Below are 20,399 nucleotides of genomic sequence, written 5' to 3'. Positions count from 1 at the left end.
TCTGAAAGACTTTATACAATTTTTGACTTTTCAGTGTCAGTTAAATCTCGTTTGGCCTATTTTACCTGAGGAAAAGAAGCTGGCTAATAATTATGCACACTGATATAGGGTGTTGATCTCCTTAGACCACGCCACCAGTCATTACACATTACCTGATATGCTTATATCCACTAAGCATTCAAGTTTATAAAGCTTGGAGGCAGAAAATATTCATAAAGTCTATGTGCGATTGCTATAAAATATGGCAGTTAATAATTGTGCACATAGTGTATGTTAAATCACTGTTGTCTTCTTTATAGAACCAAACTTTATCTAGCCAGCGAGAAAGTTGCTTAAATAGTAATTTCTCAATTTAACAATAGTGCCATGGGACAGTAGTATATTTAATTTGAGGAGACATTGATCAATCAAAGCAGTAGTTAATTTCTTCTAGAATATTTCATAGAATATTGAATCCTTTATTTATAAAATCTATAAAGGTTACAAAGGGTTTTTTTTTTTAAAAAAGAAATTCCTGTGTATTACTCCACTAGTCACTATTGACTATAGGTAACATAAAAAACAAATTGAAATATTTCTGTGAGATTGTACAATAGGATACATTGATCTATCTGGACTGACCAGATCTAGGACTAAATCCAAGATTTCCTCATGGCTATCCAGTTCAAGAGTTTAATAATATAAAAATGTGGTACTTTTTAAGATGTGTGGACTTCAGTTCCCAGAATTCTCCAGTGAATAAACTGTCTGGGAAATTCTGGAGAATGGACATCTTAAAAAATTTAAATTGGGAAACACTGCTGTAAGTTTTTCTCACTGCTCAAGTTTTTTACTTATTCCCAGTACTCTATTGAATTTTTTTTACCCATATCCTCATTACAAAGATGACTTGATACGATCCGTGCTTTTTTCGTAAACATTTTTAGTATTTTACATCCAACGTCATAGGAAGTGTTCCCTTTACAGATCTCAGCTCTTTTAAATCTCCCGCGAATAAAAAAACAAACCGAGAACAAATGAACACTTCGTCCCTACGCCCACAGTTTTAGCAACGGGGGAGGGGGGGCTCTCACCTTATTGCGGTCGCATTCACTCTCCTATATTTACCCCTGCAATATTTTAACTATTTAAAGATCAGCTTCGAAGTAAGTATTTTTTTTAAAAAAGGAATAAAATCATACTACAGCCACACACAAACTAAACGCCCGACTTCTTTCTTACAACCCTTTCGCTCTTCTCGTGAGGGCAAACAAAGAAGGGCAAGTGGCTTCAATGGCTGTCACTGAGCATGTTCGGCGTCACTGAGCATGCTCCGTAATATCTGATGTTAAAAACTTGACGGTATAGCAGAGAAAGGGGCTCCAGCTAGGCCGGTTTGGTTTTCGTCGCTGGGGTTCCAGGATTCCTGGCAGCCATGGGGAAGAGGGATAACCGGGTGGTGCGTAAGCTAAGTCTCTCTCTTTAGAAGCGCGATCGAAACGGCAGAGGTTTCGAAGAAAGGGTACCTTCCCTACTGGCCTGGGTTGGGATGAAGGACTCGGGAGGCAGGCGGTGGTTATGCGACCACCTTTGAAATTGAGTGGGTGGGTTGGGTTGGGGGGGCGCCGAGCCACTGTCTGTCAGAGACATTCTGCAGACCTTTCCTTTTTGGCGTTGACAAAAGGGGTGAGCTACTAAAAATAGTTCTGATTGTCATGGGGTTGGTAGTCCTTTGAATAGGAAAGGTGGGGGTCTGAGAGAGGGTTTTTTGCCCCCCCCCAAAAAACCCTCTTTCAGACCCCCACCTTTCCTATTCAAAGGACTACCAAGCCCATGACAATCAGAAACATTTCTCCGACTGTCATGAAAGCAAAGTAATAAGTTGGGCCCCTCTGTACATGTGCATTTTTCATCTCAATTATGTGATGAGATTGAAAAGTAACCTGGATTTTTTTTTAAAGGACATGTCTGATCTTATATGGAGTGTGTGTGTGTGTTTGTTTGTTTGTGTGTTTTTGTTTCTTAGGTCCTTCATTATAAATTAATCGGAGTTCCGGTTTTTGTATTTCAAAACTTAAGCCCACTGTTTTTTGTCTTGGAGTTTTGTGCTTTAAGAGAAATTAATAATCACATGAAAATGTATAGATTGTTTAGGTAGACTTGAGAGGCACACTTATATAGAGAGCAGTAAGATCTATCCAAAAGTGTAGTCAAAAGCTAAACGTGCTAAAAGCTTCTATCTGTTGAGCTGTGCTTTTTAGGGAATGTGCTATCTTTATTTGCCAGTTTGAAGAGACTGTTTTTGTTAAATTCCTAAGAATACACTGAAAACATAGATATGGCTAATTATATTTGTCCTAACTAAAAACTGCTTACACTGAAAACATAGATATGACTAATTATATTAGTTTTAAGTAAAAACTGCATTGCATTCAATGATAATTATTTGCTCTTAAGACCAGAAAAGCATTTAGCAAACATAGTACACTGTCAGTGAAATGTTAAAAATGGGGGGAAGTTTCTTATTTCTCTCTGTAAATAACCTTTAAAAAAGAATACAGACAGTAATAAATCTATTATAAAACAGGCCACTTTAAAACAAAGATTTGTATGCTAATATTATAAATGAGATATTTTATAGGCAGCTTGATTACTCACTTTGTATAAGTAAAATTCTGCCTAAAATAAAACTTCAATTGTTTGTTTATTTATCAGGTTTCAAGGGTCACTTTGAGGCTATTTTATTTAAACCAGAAAAATTGTGAAAAAAAATAGAAAGCAAAGAAACTTCCCAAAGATAGCTGGGATGAGCTTGATGTTTCAATTGCTTGTTGTGTAGAATCCAGAAACTACTCATATTAAATGACCAGTAGGTCAAACATAATGGATGTTGACAATGTACGTAGGAAACAATAATGTCTATATTAAATAATGAATGCCTTATGGGGAAAGAAAAAACATTGATACAGAAAAGAGTAATTTCTTATAAGTTTCATGATAACCTACAGATTAAATCTGTAACTAATAGTATTTAGTATTTTATTTATTGGATTTGTATGCTGCCCCCTCCCTGAACTCGGGGCAGCTCACAACATTATTTTTTTAAAGTATACAATATAAACATTTAAAATTCAATTAATATAACTAACTATTCTAAAACCCCTGGAACATTAAAAATCATTCATTCACATTCGAACAACAAACATACATCACACTCGCCGGCTAGAAGCTAGGGTCTAATGACTCCAAGCCTAGCGACATCGATGGGTTTTCAAGTTCTTATGGAAAGTGAGAAGGGTGGGGGCAATATGAATCTCTGGGGATGCTGATTCCAGAGAGCTAGGGCCCCCACAGAGAAGGCTCTTCCCCTAGGCCCCGTCAAATGTCATTGTCTAGTTGACGGGACCTGGAGAAGACCGACTCTATGGGACCTGACTGGTCGCTGGGACTCCGAGTCTTTGGAGAGGGGCGGCATACAAATCTAAATAATAAATAAAATAAATAAGAGGTGGTCCTGGAAGTAATCTGGTCTGATGCCATATAGGGCTTTATAGGTCATAACCAATACTTTGAATTGCGTCCGGAAACCAATCGGCAGCCAATGCAATCCATGAAGTGCTGGAGAAACATGGGCATGCCTTGGGAGGCCCATGACTACTTGCGCGGCTGCATTCTGCCCTAGATATGCATGTCTAGGTCAGATATATAACATAAATGTATGTTTTCAAGATTGCATTTACATACAATAGCTTCATTAAAAATAATATTCTAATAGTTATTTTATGTATTTTAATTAAAAAATAGATTATGAAATGGCAATATTGAATATTTCTGTGTTCTATTTATTACAAACTGTTCTTCGCTGAAGATTTCTAACAATGAAAATATATGTTTGGGATTGCATAGGGAGGTAGGAAATATGTCAGAAATTTGAAAAGGAGGTAATGATACAGGAGTAGTTGTCTACACCCTTCTCATTTTATGCTATAATTAGTCATCTCCACCCCAGCTTTCATTTTATATATAAGATACTATGTTTAACTATGTTTTGAATGTGTAGCTAGTTTTTAAAAGGTCATCAAAAACTGATGTAGTAATTAGTGAAAGGAAATGTAGGCACCTCATTCATTCTCTCTCATACCTTATTCTTTTAGCAAGTTTAGTGATCATCACCTCGAGATTCGACTACTGTAACGCTCTCTACATGGGGCTACCTTTGAAAAGTGTTCGGAAACTTCAGATCGTGCAGAATGCAGCTGCGACAGCAGTCATGGGCTTACCTAGGTATGCCCATGTTTCGCATCACTCCGCAGTCTGCATTGGTTGCCGATCAATTTCCGGTCACAATTCAAAGTGTTGGTTATGACCTTTAAAGCCCTTCATGGCATTGGACCAGAATACCTACGAGACCGCCTCCTGCCGCACGAATCCCAGCGACCGATTAGGTCCCACAGAGTGGGCCTTCTCCGGGTCCCGTCAACTAAACAATGTCGGTTGGCGGGCCCCAGGGGAAGAGCCTTCTCCCCCGGGCCCGTACAATTTATGTATGGTATGTTTGTGTGTGTGCTTGTTAGTTCTTTTTAAAACTTTTTAAAATATTTAAATTTATTTGAATCTATTTGGATTTGTACGATTTGTTTATGCCTGTTGTGAGCCGCCCCGAGTTCACGGAGAGGGGCGGCATACAAATCTAAATAATAAATAAAATAAATAAATAAATACATTTATTAGTCTTAATGGTACTATAAGGATATTTATTTTGTTGCTATCCTCTCGTAAGATACTATTACAGCATTAGATAATTCTCTGTGTTAGTTTCATTCAATTTTTTTTGAGCAGAATGATTTTCCAGAGTCCAATTGTACACAGCTTTTGCTGAGGCAAATTAAGAGTAAGAAATGTCCTAGCATACTGCCTCTCCATCCCCAGGTGCCTTATTTATTTATTTATTTTATTAGATTTGTATACCGCCCCTCTCTGTAGACTTGTACACTGCTTTAAATGTATTTAGTATATTTCATTATTGACTGCGAATTTTTTAATGTATATAAATATATTTCATTTTATTAATATATAAAAATTTGACAGTAAATATATACATTTTAATACTAACTTTTTATAACAGGTGGAGAGAAAGGAGATACATCACCAAAAAGTGAAGCCGTCCAAATATATTGTCTCAATAATGTTGTTTTCCAAGATTAAAAATTCTATTAAGTTGGTAATTTATGTAGATGGGCTAAATATATCATTTTTGGAAATTAAAAGAAGCTGTTTTTAAGGGTTTCAGATTGGAATAATTTAATATTGTCTCATTCTTTCTTTGTCATATTTAAGGCATATATGAATCCTATAGCAATGGCTAGATCACGAGGTCCTGCTCCGTCTTCAGGACCTACGATACAAGATTACTTGAACAGACCAAGACCAACATGGTATGCTACAAATGATCACTTTGTTCCTTTTATAAGATTACGTTGTAAAGAAAGAGAAGTAGTAAAGTTTGTCTTAATATATAACAGCTGTGACTAGTTCATATATGATATTAAATCAGAACATGGAAAATGGAGTTTGAGGTCTCCATATGGGGTACAACCCCTCTGCTGATTTCTGGGATTCATCCAAATGTGGATAGACCCCAAATTTGAGTCATGTTTTATGTTTTTACTTTTGGGGCAAAATAAAATTATTTAAGATTTACAAATACATTAAGGCTTTTATCAGCAGGATAGAATCCTAGATGGTGAAGTTTTAAAGGGTGAGGCTCACAATTTCATTCCAAATGAACTGTCCTCTACAATTTCCCCAAATGTGGGAAATTCAACTGCATAATTGATGGTTAGTTGCCAGAGTTGTGTATGTGAGATGGCAGCTATATAAATTCAATAAATAAAATTTCATCCCTTAAATTTATTATTCTACCTTTTAAGATTACTGTTCCTGCCCAATTTTTGAATGTAGATCTAGATACGTTTCACGAAGTTTTTTCAGATTTCCATTTGATAGAAGTTGCATTCTTCATGAATGAACACCACAATTACATAAAACCACAGTTTCACTTGAGGTGGATAAATAGAGAAAGAGAGCAAGTTTTCTTTCAGTTTCTTTAAATCAATATCTGCACTGATGATGCTTCATGATTTGGTAATGAAAGGTCTAGAAAACCCCCATCAAGTTCAGAGAGCGTCCAGAATTATTTTCAGATCTAAACTTATGTACTGGCATCAGTTACATGTTATATATTTTTTCATTAAAGGGAAGAAGTAAAAGAACAACTAGAAAAGAAGAAGAAAGGTTCAAAGGCCTTAGCAGAATTTGAAGAAAGAATGAATGAGGTTTGTTATTTGATTAATATAGAGGCAACCCTAGATTTTATACCTATGTTATTACAAATATTCATCTCTTAATACTGATTGAATATTAAGTACCTCAAGTACTTAATATTGGCTATAAATGTTAAGTATTTTAATCTACCAGATTAAGAAAGATAGTTGAGAAAAGTCACATTACTGTTGTATATAAGATACGGAAACAATTATGCACGTTTTATCCTAATTCTTTCTGTGACATCCAACAAATTATAAGGGACTCGGTTGCAGTAGTGACTACCTCTGTAATGAAGCCTAGTAGTACAATCCTATTAAAAAGGGAACAGGAATTTTCCCGAGTATAAATTGTATAAATGAATGAATGGGTTCAGTGGGATTTTCCAGGAGAATGGATATAGAATTCCAATCTAATTATTTCAAATTTCCCATCTTAGACATCGCTCTTTTGAGTTAGGGACAATAAAGGTAATCCAAAGGATACTTGAGAAATACTCATAATTTTTTTTCAATTTTTTTCAGAACTGGAAAAAAGAACTGGAAAAGCATAGAGAGAAATTGTTAAGTGGAAATGAGAGCACTTCAAGAAAGAAAGAGGTAAATGCCCTTGTATACGTATTCTATGCAGAACTAGGGCTTTGAAATTTTCCGGTTACAATAGTCTTTGCTTTAAGTGCATTATTGTAGCTGTTATAATAGAATACACTTCAAAAATGTTAACCTCATTCAAACATATTAATGAAAAAAAAATTCCTTTTTTTAGAAGAAGAAAAAAGAGAAGAAGAAATCCAGTAGGGTGAGCAAAGATTTCATTTATTTTTCAACCTCTAAGACCCAAGATAACTTGTTTAGAAGGGAAAGGGTGATCTTCGGATTTTTATTATGAATGTTAAATACTGGTTTTTAAATGCAGGCGGTGTGGCTTCGGATAATATCCATAAATTTCAGGGTCAGGGGATTAATTTTTCTGCTGACAAATTCTGCATCTCACAAATTTACGTTTTGTTGTCTTTGGTCAAGTTGTCTCCATCTTCCTCTTCCTCATCAAGCTCTGATTCTTCCAGCAGTTCATCTGATGTTGAAGATGAGGTAAGACTGAATTGTAACTTTCTGTAATTTCATATTCAAAATGAGTGTCTAAATGGAGGAGAAGCAATGTCATTTTCATTGAAATGTCAGAAATCATTTAAGAAAGTGGTTTTTAAAGCCATCTGAAGGACAGGGCATCCCTAAGTTTGTTGAACTGATACTAGAGTCATTGTATTCTGCTGTCTGAAGTAAATCTCTGTCTGAAGTAAATCTCTGCTATTCTCTGAAAAATCTGTTCCAGAGAGTTAGAGGAGAATTAGAGGAAAATGAAACCATACCGTATTTTCACCTTTCATCTTGTATTAACCTCCCATAATTGCTTGCGAAAAGCAAAGAATCATCCCTGAAGTTTAGGAAAGAGTACTCTTTATGAAATCCCACTATCTCCTGTTGGTGCTAATAGTGTGAGCTACTGAATTTGGGAAATTTGTAGAAATATTTTACATATTTTTTTCATCGGAAACAACTTGTGCTATTTCTCAATGGACTGTAAAATAAGTGAATACAGTGTTCCCTCGATTTTCGCAGGGGATGCGTTCCGAGACCGCCCACGAAAGTTGAATTTCCGCGAAGTAGAAATGCGGAAGTAAATACACTATTTTTGGCTATGAATAGTATCCCAAGCCTTCCCTTAACACTTTAAACCCCTAAATTACAATTTCCCATTCCCTTAGCAACGATTTAGATTATTACTCACCATGTTTATTTATTAAAGTTTATTTTAAAAAATGTTTTTTAAAGGCAGACGAAGGTTTGGCAATGACATATGACGTCATCGGGCGGGAAAAACCGTGATATAGGGGGGGAAACCGCGAAGTATTTTTTAATTAATATTTTTGAAAAAGCGTGGTATAGACGTTTCACAAAGTTCAAACCCGCGAAAATCGAGGGAATACTGTACCAGCAAAAATGAACAATTTTGTAGAAAAAAAGAAAATGTTGAAATGAAGCTCTCCTAATACATGTATTAAACAGGCAATTACATTTCTAAAACAACATGCATCATTGTTGAGGACCCTCCTTTTGCAGTATACAAGTGTTTAAGCATCCTTACTGAATGCTCAATTTTTAGCAGAATGACATGATGCCCTGAACCTTTGTAAAAATAAATTCTCAGACTAGAATAATGTATTATATTCTTTTTAGAGAAAAATGTAGATTTTACTGGTTTCCTAGTCATGATTTTAGCATGCATGCTGTATAGATCTCTTGAAGTAAATTTTTGGAGGAATCTGGATGGAAACATCTTAGTCACAAAGATAAGCATCCTTTCTCCTTATCAGTTATCCATCTTCTAATATTTCCTGGCAGAGAAGAAGTAGCAGAAGAAGATAACCATATTAGTTCCAATCCCTTTTGACACTTCACAACACAGAATAGTGAAATATAAAGAAAATTCCTGTTTGATATTTACTAAAAAAACTGTTATACAACATAAAGGTTGTATAAAAGGATATGGGAGTAAGAGACTTTATCTGAAAAATTTTCTTATACCTTTTTGATCTTTGAATTCAGTCAATGAAGTCAGAATATTAAAATGACAATTGGTGAAGAATTATTAAATAAAGACATTAAACAGAAATGCTATCATTATAGAAATGGGAAGGACAACATAAAACCCAGTTATTCGTTAAGAAAATGTGTTTATGTTTATATCTGAAATGATTTAATCTGAATAAAATCTAATAATTTTCTTATCATATTCATGGTTAGGATAAGAAACAAGGAAAAAAGAGAAAGAAAAAAAAATATCACTCCCTACAGAAGTCATCTGAAAGCTCTAGTTCAGACTTTGATTCAGATAGCAAGGTAAAGTAAAAAAAAAAAACTATCCTTACCTAATTTATTAATGAAACTTTCACATTGATTAGCATGCCCCAGTGGCAGAAATGCATGTGGAATATGAATGAAATTTGAACCTCTCTTTGTGCTTTGTTCTAAACTGGTGCAATGTTTGCTCTACTTGCTGTATTGCAACAATGATACATACTGTATCATTGTTGTCTTATTTTTCATTGAAACTGTTTTGATTATTCCATTTCCAGAAGTGATACCTCGTCTTACAAACGCCTCATCATTCAAACTTTTTGAGATACAAACCCAGGGTTTAAGATTGTTTTGCCTCTTCTTACAAACTATTTTCACCTTACAAACCCACCGAGGCCGCTGGGATGCCCCGCCTCCGGACTTCCGTTGCCAGCGAAGCACCCGTTTTTGCGCTGCTCGGATTCCCCTGAGGCTCCCCTCCAGCGAGGGGAGCCTCAGTGAAATCACAGCATTGCAAAAACACTGAGGTCCAGAGGTGGCGTTTCGAGGACATTGGTGTTTTTGCGATGCTACGATTTCACTGATGCTTCCTTCACTGGGAAACCCCACCTCTGGACTTCCATTGCCAGCGAAGCGCTCATTTTTGCAATGCTGGGATTCCCCTGCAGCATCAAAAAAACATGGAAGTCCAGAGGTGGGGTTTCCCATGGAGGGAAGCCTCGGGGGAATCCCAGCAGTGCAAAAACAGGCGCTTCGGCTGGCAAAGGGGGTGAATTTTGGGCTTGCACGCATTAATCGCTTTTCCATTGATTCCTTTGGGAAACATTGTTTCATCTTACAAACTTTTCACCTTAAGAAGCTCGTCCCAGAACCAATTAAGTTTGTAAGACAAGGTATCACTGTACCAATTGCCAATACTTCTGCACTATTTGCTTATACAGAAGCAAATTTAAGTGTACACTTTTATTAATACTGTTTTTAATAATGTTTGTATTATTATTTAGGATAGTTTAAGAACTAAACGGACAAAGGAAGATTATGAACGAGATAAGGTAAAACAGTTTCATAGTACTTTAAAAAATCTTTGAAAATAAATGTCTAATTATAGAATAACTAAATGAAAGTTCCTAATTGCCTAATTGTAAAAAGACTCTGAAAGTAACGGCTGTTTAGCATTAAAATTGCTAGTTGTTTGGAAAAGTAATCCCAAAATCTGATCTTTACATCCATTATATCAGTTGACCACTAAGTATTTATTAATTTAATGAAAAGTATATTTTTATTATTATGGTTGGTCAGGCAATCAGCAATTGGACTTGATTTTGTTCTTAAATAAATAACAAGGTGAAATCATAGCTGCTTCTTTAGTTGGTGTTGGCCTTCATTTGAATCAAGTTTTCTTTTCTTTTTCCTCCACATCAAAAACATACATAACATCACATATATAATGTTAGGTTTTATACACATAATTAGCAGATGCAAATTTTGACAATGTGCAGATTGTCTAAGTGTCATCCAAGGCTTTTTGGTATGGCAATCAATATCCCTGTAACTACTGGGATCACCACTGCTGGTTATTTCATAATGTTCCAATTTTGATTTTCAAATCTTGATACTTTGTAATATTTTCCAATTCTGTTTAATTGTCCCTGCTATTGTCACATTAATTACCCATACTTTTGTCTTTCAACCATAGTTAAATCTGGTGAGTTATATGGCACAAATTTATTTGTTTATATTTTGAAATAATCATTATTATATTATTAATCATAATTAATGTGTGCAATAGGGTTGATATTCCTGGAGGCGTCTGTAATATGGTAAATGATTTAGCTTTACTAGATAAATGGTCAAAGCAATGGAAACTGCAGTTTAATGTTTCCAAATGTAAAATAATGCACTTGGGGGAAAGGAATCCTCAATCTGAGTATTGCATTGGCAGTTCTGTGTTAGCAAATACTTCAGAAGAAAAGGATTTAGGGGTAGTGATTTCTGACAGTCTCAAAATGGGTGAACAGTGCAGTCAGGCGGTAGGGAAAGCAAGTAGGATGCTTGGCTGCATAGCTAGAGGTATAACAAGCAGGAAGAGGGAGATTATGATCCCGCTATATAGAATGCTGGTGAGACCACATTTGGAATACTGTGTTCAGTTCTGGAGACCTCACCTACAAAAAGATATTGACAAAATTGAACGGGTCCAAAGACGGGCTACAAGAATGGTGGAAGGTCTTAAGCATAAAACGTATCAGGAAAGACTTAATGAACTCAATCTGTATAGTCTGGAGGACAGAAGGAAAAGGGGGGACATGATCGAAACATTTAAATATATTAAAGGGTTAAATAAGGTCTAGGAGGGAAGTGTTTTTAATAGGAAAGTGAACACAAGAACAAGGGGACACAATCTGAAGTTAGTTGGGGAAAAGATCAAAAGCAACATGAGAAAATATTATTTTACTGAAAGAGTAGTAGATCCTTGGAACAAACTTCCAGCAGATGTGGTAGATAAATCCACAGTAACTGAATTTAAACATGCCTGGGATAAACATATATCCATCCTAAGATAAAATACAGAAAATTGTATAAGGGCAGACTAGATGGACCACGAGGTCTTTTTCTGCCGTCAGACTTCTATGTTTCTATAATATTACTATTATTATGTTAGATTGCATAGTTAGACAGATGTTTAGATTTGAAATTTGGAATTTTCATCAACTTAAGTCCTCATGTATCTCACAAAGCCATTATTTGACAGTATTAAAGGTACTGTTGCAGGATGCAAGCTACTCCAAGTAAATTGCCTTTTGCAATTAACTAATGATTATTTTGTCAGTGCTGAAGGTGTTCAAGTATGTTGCAAAGGCATAGGGATGGCTTTTTTTTTGCCATAGTCATTTTACTTCTATTTGCAAGTTGTATTTTGTAATACAGTGGTCCCTTGACTTTTGCGGGTCTGACTTTTGCGGAAAGCCTATACCACGGGTTTTCAAAAAAATAAATAAATAAATAAAATTTTGAAAACCCGTGGTATTTTTTTTGATTTTTAAAATTTATTTAAAGAAACCATCTTTAAATAAAAGTCCCGCTTCTGCCCCAGCCTCCCGATCCCTCCCCTTTAATTCTCGGAGCGTTGGTACATTCCACTTGAAGCTGAGCCTTACTGCTGCCTGCAGCCGCCTATTCTTCTCCCACCGACCTAAGCCGTCTTCCTTAGTGGTAGCGTCCGACCTTCCAGCTGACCGGCCCGGAATCCTAGCTTCGAGTCCTGACCTGGATCCCTCTTGCCTTGAGCTTTCCCTTCCCTGACCCTGAGTACCGGAGCTGCCGGAGCCACCCATGGGAGACGCCGGCATACCTGTGTGCCAACCCATTGTGGACTGCTGCTGCCACTGCCAATTTTGCTGCCACTGATCTCACCGCCGCAGGGCCCTCAGCTGTTTGGCGACCCACGTGACCCCTGCCACCACCGCCAAACTCGCCACCGTCGGGGCCCTCAGCTGTATAGTGGCCCACGTGACACCTGCCACCGCCACAGCCAATCTTGCCGCCGCAGGGACCTCAGCTGTTTGGTGGCCCACGTGACCCCTGCCACCGCCACTGCCGCAGATCGGCCTCTCAGCTGTCTGTCGGCTCATATGTCTCCTGTCAGCCACCGCTGCCCAGATTGCACCTCCGGCCTCCGCTCCAGCCTCTGCCGCCACCACCTGTGCCCTAGAGCGCAGCAAAGCTCCCAGCTTGCCACCCCGTTGCCCCTGCAGGTTCTGTGGGTAAGGAATGGAGGAGGGAGGGGGAGGAAGAAAGGAAGGAAGGGAGTGTCTCTACTTCGCGGAAATTTGATTTTCGCAGGCGGTCTTGGAACCTATCCCCCACAAAAGTTAAGGGACCACTGTATTCCCCAATTGTTTCTCTTCTACTTTGTCTCCAGATATTGCAATGTCCATTATTCAGGCATTTTAGTCTTTCTTATCAACAATTGTTTACAAAAAGCTATTTTGTCATGCTTTTGTTATAAGTCTGCACAGTCTTCTTGCAGCAGCTAACTAGGTGGTTATTGTTTTTTCAACTTCTTTTCAGAGGTAGCATTTTGCTGTCTGTTACTATCCAGAATCGTTCCATCTCTTAAATTTTCCTGCTCTTAGCTATTGCCCCGGTTTGTTGTTAACTAATTTGCCTGCATTCTTTGTTTCTCTTTCTCTTTCTCTTTCTCTCTCTGTGTATGCTGGCCATGTAATACTTGCTGTGTCTCTTTTCTAGTCTTCAAAGTATTATACTGTATAGTCAGTACATTTTTAGAAAAGCAAATAGCAATACCTGGCAATGGCAAAAAACAAGAAAGTTGAAGAAAGAGGGGCTAATCCCACTCTTTATCAGAGGAAATGTAAGTTTTCAAAGGTGATCATAACAAAATGTTTCATCTTATCTAGGATTCCAAAAGTCTTGTTAGGAAAAGAATAAAAGCAGATCATATGGAAGAATTATTGCCATCAGATTCTTCATTGGAATCGTTTGAAACAGAAGAGGTAAGCAAAGTATTTACACAATTTAAAAATGTTCACCAAGTTCTCCATTCATATGCATATGCAAAAATATCTGTCCATTTTCCCCATATCTGCTGCTTTAGATGACTATGAATTAAGAAACCCAATTAAGATCTTTCTTACATACAGTACTTCTTTCTACAATGCGGAACTCCAAAATGTAGGTTGTGGGGTTCCTGAAAAGTTTAGGTATAGCAGCAGAATTAGAAAACAGGAAATTGTCGGGGAGTACAAAATAACTACTGGAGAAGTAGTCCTATTTTTCCAAATTTATATCAGGTTGCTAGTTCAGTTTTTTAGCCTTTTTGTAAAATGTTTATTCTGTCATTCTGCTTTTTCACACTTAGGTACAAGTAAAAAAGAAGAAAAACAGTGAAGAAAAAGAAAAAAATGTAAGCTTATTAAGAACTTTAAACTCCTAATGTTATATCAATACTGTACTGTATATATGCTGGGGCAAACCTACCTATTTCAATTGCTCTAGTTTCTTGTGACTTTATTATATGAATAATTAATTCTTTTCTTGAAAATGCATTTAAAGATAAAACATGAATTGGAATCAGGTAGTTTCAGTATACATGGGAGCTGTGAGCTCCGTCACCTGTTTGTTGGACCTTTGTCCCTCCTGGCTGGTTTTGGCCAGCAGAGAGGTGACACGGAGCTGGGTCCAGGAGATTATCAACGCTTCTCTGAGGGAGGGGTCCTACGAGGAGGCACTTGTGTGCCCTCTCAAGAAGCCTTTCCTGGACCCAGCTGTATTTAACAACTATCGTCCATTCTCCAACCTTCCCCAACCGTTCCAGCTCCAACGGTCCTTGGATGAAGCCGATTATCTGGGCCCTCAATAGTCAGGATTCAGACCCTGCTACAGCACGGAAACTGCTGATGGATGATCTCTGGCGGGCCCGGGATAGGGGTTTATAGTTTATAGTTAGTTTATAGTTTATTAGATTTGTATGCCGCCCCTCTCCGAAGACTTATCCTCTACCCTGGTGCACCTTGACCTCTCAGAGGCTTTCGATACCATCGACCATGGTATCCTTTTGCGCCGACAGGAGGGGCTGGGAGTGGGAGGCACCATTTACGGTGGTTCTCCTCCTACCTTTCTGGTCGGCTGCAGTTGGTGTTAGCAGGTGGTCAAGGTTGACTCTTAGGTCTCTCCCTTGTGGGGTTCCACAAGGGTCAGTCCTCTCCCCCCTGCTGTTTAATATCCATATGAAACCGCTGGGTGAGATCATCCTAGGGCATGGGATGAGTTACCATCAGTATGCTGATGATACTCAGCTATACATTTCCACCCCGTGTCCACTCAGTGAAGCAGTGGAGGTGATGTGCCGGTGTCTGGAGGCTGCATAGGTATTAACAGACTCAGACTTAACCCTGACAAGACGGAGTGGCTGTGGGTTCTGCCTCCTGAGGACATGTCCATCTGTCCATCCATTACTCTGGGGGGGGGGGAATTCTGACCCCCCCTCAAAGAGGGTACGCAACTTGGGAGTCCTCCTCGATCCACACCTAACTTTAGACCATCACCTTTTGGCTGTGGCGAGGGGGCATCTTTCAAGGTTCGCCTGGTGAACCAGTTGTGGCCCTATTTGGATAGGGAGTCTCAGCTCACATTTGCTCATGCCTTTATCCCCTCGAGATTTGACTACTGCAATGGTCTCTACATGGGGCTACCTCTGAAGAGTGTTTGGAAACTTCAAATTGTGCAAAATGCAGCCGCGCGAGCAGTCATGGGCCTCCCTACACATGCCCATATTTCTCTAACATTCCGCGGACTGCATTGGTTGCTGATTGGTTTCCGGACACAATTCAGAGTGTTGGTAATGGCCTACAAAGTCCTACATGGCATCGGGCCAGACTACTTGCAGGACCGCCTTCTGCCATATGAATCCCAGCGATCAATTAGGTCCCACAGAGTTGGCCTTCTCCAGGTCCCGTCACCCAGACAATGTCGCTTGGCGGGGCCTAGGGGAAGAGCCTTCTCTGGGGGGGGGGCAGCCCTCTGGAATCATCTCCCCCTGGAGATTCGCACTGCCCCCATCCTCCTTGCGTTCCGTTAAGAGTCTTAAGACTCACCTATGTTGCCAGACTTGGAGCAATTAGGTCTCAGCCCCCTGGCCAACGAAATGAGATGTATGTTGTATGATTGAACTGGCATGATTGTTTTTAAATATTGGATTTTAAAATAATTTCTTCTTTTTTTCTCCATCAAGAAAAATATCCAACAAAAACAACTTGAAAAACTAGCAACCCACATCACAAATCATAACATTAAATTGAAACGACAAACTGTAAACATCGATTGACACAAACTTTAAATTACAAAGAAAACAAACCCTTAAATCACTGATATGTATTGGCACTAACAATTACATCAAAAGCATATGGAGAAAACCTTAGGGAAATCTACACCACCTACGCTTAAACCACAGGCCGCAAAGCATGAAAGCCCCAGCTCTAACGCTGGCCTTCTCTTCTTACCACTCCCCTTTTGTTCCAATCTCCTATCCCTCCTCCCCTTATATCTCTTTCCCTTCTTCCCCAAGCCCCTACCTTTCTTCTTTTCTCCCTCCCCACCTATGTGTAAGAATGTATATTATATATATCCCTTTTGCTTTTCTGTACCCTGTTTTTAATGTATATATTCAATAAAAATATTTATTAAAATACAGTATATATATATATATATTGGATTTTTAGATTGTAATTTTAAATTTAATTAGGTTTGCCGTTGTACTGTATTGTTATATTATATGCTGTTAGCCACCCCGACTCCTTGGAGAAGGGCGGCATACAAATCTAATAACTAACTAATTAAATTATAACAATTGTCTTTTGCTTTTTAAAGGATAAAACAAAAAAGCGAAAGAAACACAAGAAGCACAGCAAAAAGAAGAAAAAGAAAACAGCCGGCTCAAGCCAAGCTCTCAGCCAAAATACTTAAGTCAAGTTTTTCTTTCATCAAAAGTACAATGAGAATTATAGAGACTATAGAAAATTGCAAATTATGAAAATTACGATAACATCTGCCAACTGCATGAGCACACCTAGACATTCAGCTTGCCCAGTGCCCTTGGGCTGGAAATAGCCATTGTTGTTGCCTGATGCTATATATATATATTTATATATGTATATATATATATAGTACCCCTCTCTAGCACTATAGTAGCTAATAGGAAAATTTGGAAATAAACCCTTTCCATGGTTTACATGATTGAGCAGTAGAGTAAAACTGGACGGATGCCAAAAGGTTTTGCCTACTTTATTCAGGGATATGTGCATGTGATCTGATAAAACAGATGTCAATCAGCTTCATTGTTGTAATGAACAAGGCAACTCCCTGAAGATACATCAGGAGGCCTGTATCTATAAACCAAAGTTGACTTTGGGTGTTTTATTTTAACAGACTAGTCATGAACTTAATTTTCTATTACAAAGACATTTGCAAAATTCCTCTACAGAATTGAATATCATTTAACAACTCCTGTGACATTTCATGTTTACTGATACCATTTTTGGAATAGCAAACGTAGCATTAATATATACAAATGTTACTTTTTTTTAGATATGTATAATTTTGTTCTTGTGTTTTGGGGTTGAAGTTGTTGATTAGAGCACATAGTTTGATTTGACAAATGAATACAGTTTTGCTAATATTGTTTCAGTATACTCCATGATATAAACTGCAATCTTTTTCTTTTAAGAATTTAAGGGAAAATTCACTATAAATTTTCTGAGCATGCCCCATTAAAGTCAATGGAAATGTGGAAGACTAGCTAGGCCAATAATTATAACTGAGCTTATTATGATAGGCTGCTATTGTTTACTTCATGTGTAATAAACTTTCATCTTTCATCCAGGATGATGTAATTCTAATGATGAAATATATGCTGGGCTGACGTTTTAAAAATGAAAAATGGATATTCTTTTTCCTTTGGGCATGTTCACTTCTAATGTTGGTATTAGTAACAGAGAAAAGTATCATATAGGAATAAGTGAAGATCTCCATTTGACAATTCAGTTACCTCATTTTAACTTCAAATATAAGGCACTATTCTTTATATATAACAAAGAAAAAAATATCTTAATATTCCCATCTAAGTTTTTTCCTGTTTTTATATATGCTGCTGGAATAGACAGAACTACCAATTTAATATAGCACAGCTGATTACCACTGTTTTTAAGGATTTTATTACCACTGAATTAAAACAATATTGGGATAGTATGCATAACCATTATCTAGTGACATTGATTTTAATCATAGTTTTTTGTTATTTTAAAAAAACTGTTATTCTTAACATACTTAGAATTATTCTGCATGGTTTTGTACCATTGTAACTAATTAAGGAATACAATTATACTCAGTGTTTTTAATTATTAACTATCAGAAATAATAATTTTAAATTATTAACTATGTTTCACATGCAACATCACATCATCCTTATATTAATGTACAGCTGCTGAAAATATTTAGCATGTAAAAAGCTGAACCATGTTATCAGACAGCTTCATATTGAAACTGTTTTTATTATATATAAGTTCAGTGGTAGATTTATTTTACATTTATGTCCTGATATACACGAACTGCCAGACATTTTGTAAATACAATGTTTTAAAATTTCCTTTGGTCTGGATTACATGTGTATTGTTTTAGCTTCTTTAGCAATAAAGTGTGTACTTTAATAAATACCTCTCTGCATGTGAGATTCTAAATAAGCTGTGACATTCACAGTGAATATACACATTTACCATTTTATGTAAAGAGGCATTAAAATTACTGGGTAATATTTGCTTTTTCAGCCTCTTACTAAGTACATGTTTAAGAAAAAAAGGGAGGGGAAAATAATAGGTTGGTAAAATGGTATTGTTATTGCTTGAAAAGTTTGTGTCAATACTTGTTCAAATTATGGCAACAGATATTATATGAATAGTGTACAGGGTGGATGAAAGGTACTTCTTCCAGTCTTTATGCATACCTAAGAAAGGAAGGAAAAACTGAATTTCTCCATAGTGGGTGGAACTATGGATTGATCTTGTCCAATTAGATGATGACTGAGTCTGTTAATTTTAATTCTGAGGACTTGCCTTATCCTGACCCCCAGTTACGACTCAGTCCTGAGTCTGGACAGACATGGTCTTGTTCCATCCTAGGCTGATAGTTTCTAACACCTTTCTAGTAAAAATTCTGATCTTCAAACCATGTACTGTATTCCTGTGGACCTGTCATCTTGCTGCCAGGAGGATCAAAGAGAGCCTTAGCTCCACCCGTGCTCCTTGGCAACAAGAGCAACCTCACCTACAAAAAGATATTGACAAAATTGAATGGGTCCAAAGACGGGCTACAAGAATGGTGGAAGGTCTTAAGCATAAAATGTATCAGGAAAGACTTAATGAACTCAATCTGTATAGTCTGGAGGACAGAAGGAAAAGGGGGACATGATCAAAACATTTAAATATATTAAAGGGTTAAATAAGGTCCAGGAGGGAAGTGTTTTTAATAGGAAAGTGAACACAAGAACTAGGGGACACAATCTGAAGTTAGTTGGAGGAAAGATCAAAAGCAACATGAGAAAATATTATTTTACTGAAAGAGTAGTAGATCCCTGGAACAAACTTCCAGCAGACGTGGTAGATAAATCCACAGTAACTGAATTTAAACATGCCTGGGATAAACACATATCCATCCTAAGATAAAATACAGAAAATAGTATAAGGGCAGACTAGATGGACCAGGAGGTCTTTTTCTGCCGTCAGACTTCTATGTTTCTATGTTTCAACAAGAGGCCTGTTCCTGCTCTGATAACTGCCACAGATCTTCAAAGTAAGAAGAGGTCCTATATCCCATATATTGGCAGGCGGCTTCTACAGGGGACATAGAAACATAGAAGTCTGACGGCAGAAAAAGACCTCATGGTCCATCTAGTCTGCCCTTATACTATTTTCTATATTTTATCTTAGGATGGATATATGTTTATCCCAGGCATGTTTAAATTCAGTTACTGTGGATTTATCTACCACGTCTGCTGGAAGTTTGTTCCAAGGATCTACTACTCTTTCAGTAAAATAATATTTTCTCATATTGCTTTTGATCTTTCCCCCAACTTACTTCAGATTGTGTCCCCTTGATCATATACAAACAACCCAACTCCCCTTATTCCATCTCTCCCATCAGAATGAGGGATGTGGGGTGAATAGACACTGAGAGTTTTATCTATAGACTGTTAAAAATAGCTCCCGCACTCATTCCGTGCAAGTCGAGTGCCCAAGCAGGCCTTCAAAAGAGAGCCCGATTTTCTATTCTCAGGGCTTGTCAGGAGATGGGCTGTCAGATTGGTTAGACAAGGTGTCTCACTGACATTAATTTGTTGGAGGATGAAGGGTTCACCCCACAGGAGCCCTGCTATTCTACCTTTTTCAACCCAGCATTATTTCTCTCTTGTATAAAGCCAAGATTGTGGCAAGGTTAGACATTGCACCAGCCCCTTCCACTGGCTCCTTGGACCCTCTGTTCATCACATAGGCCCTGGAAATGAATCAGTCCCCACATCTCAATTGTTTGTAGACATGGTCCTAGGCCAGTGGTCCTCTCTGGTCTTGGACCTCTCCACCTGCGTTTCAGACCACCGGTTTTTCAATGTGACTCCTCCCCTGTCGTAGGTACTCTCGTACCCTCCGTAGATCTCCCAGTGGCCGCCCT

The 20,399-nt window shown here is 37.6% G+C and overlaps 1 protein-coding gene across 1 annotated transcript; it reads left to right on the top strand.

Annotated features, from left to right (window-relative positions):
• Positions 1-1,327: 1,327 nt before the first annotated feature.
• FAM133B (family with sequence similarity 133 member B) lies at positions 1,328-18,389 on the top strand. Its single transcript, XM_070729890.1, has 11 exons — positions 1,328-1,438; positions 5,317-5,414; positions 6,236-6,314; positions 6,828-6,902; positions 7,069-7,101; positions 7,326-7,394; positions 9,108-9,203; positions 10,166-10,213; positions 13,583-13,678; positions 14,044-14,088; positions 16,551-18,389. Exons 1-11 carry the CDS (start codon positions 1,415-1,417, stop codon positions 16,644-16,646), a joined length of 759 nt encoding a protein of 252 aa, XP_070585991.1. The 5' UTR covers positions 1,328-1,414; the 3' UTR covers positions 16,647-18,389.
• Positions 18,390-20,399: the final 2,010 nt, after the last annotated feature.

The sequence above is a fragment of the Erythrolamprus reginae genome, chromosome Z, assembly GCF_031021105.1.
Source record: "Erythrolamprus reginae isolate rEryReg1 chromosome Z, rEryReg1.hap1, whole genome shotgun sequence".
In the NCBI taxonomy this organism is placed as follows: Eukaryota; Metazoa; Chordata; class Lepidosauria; order Squamata; family Dipsadidae; genus Erythrolamprus; species Erythrolamprus reginae.
The sequence above is the reverse complement of the archived record's forward strand: the minus strand, read 5'-3'. Positions and strand labels throughout refer to the sequence as shown.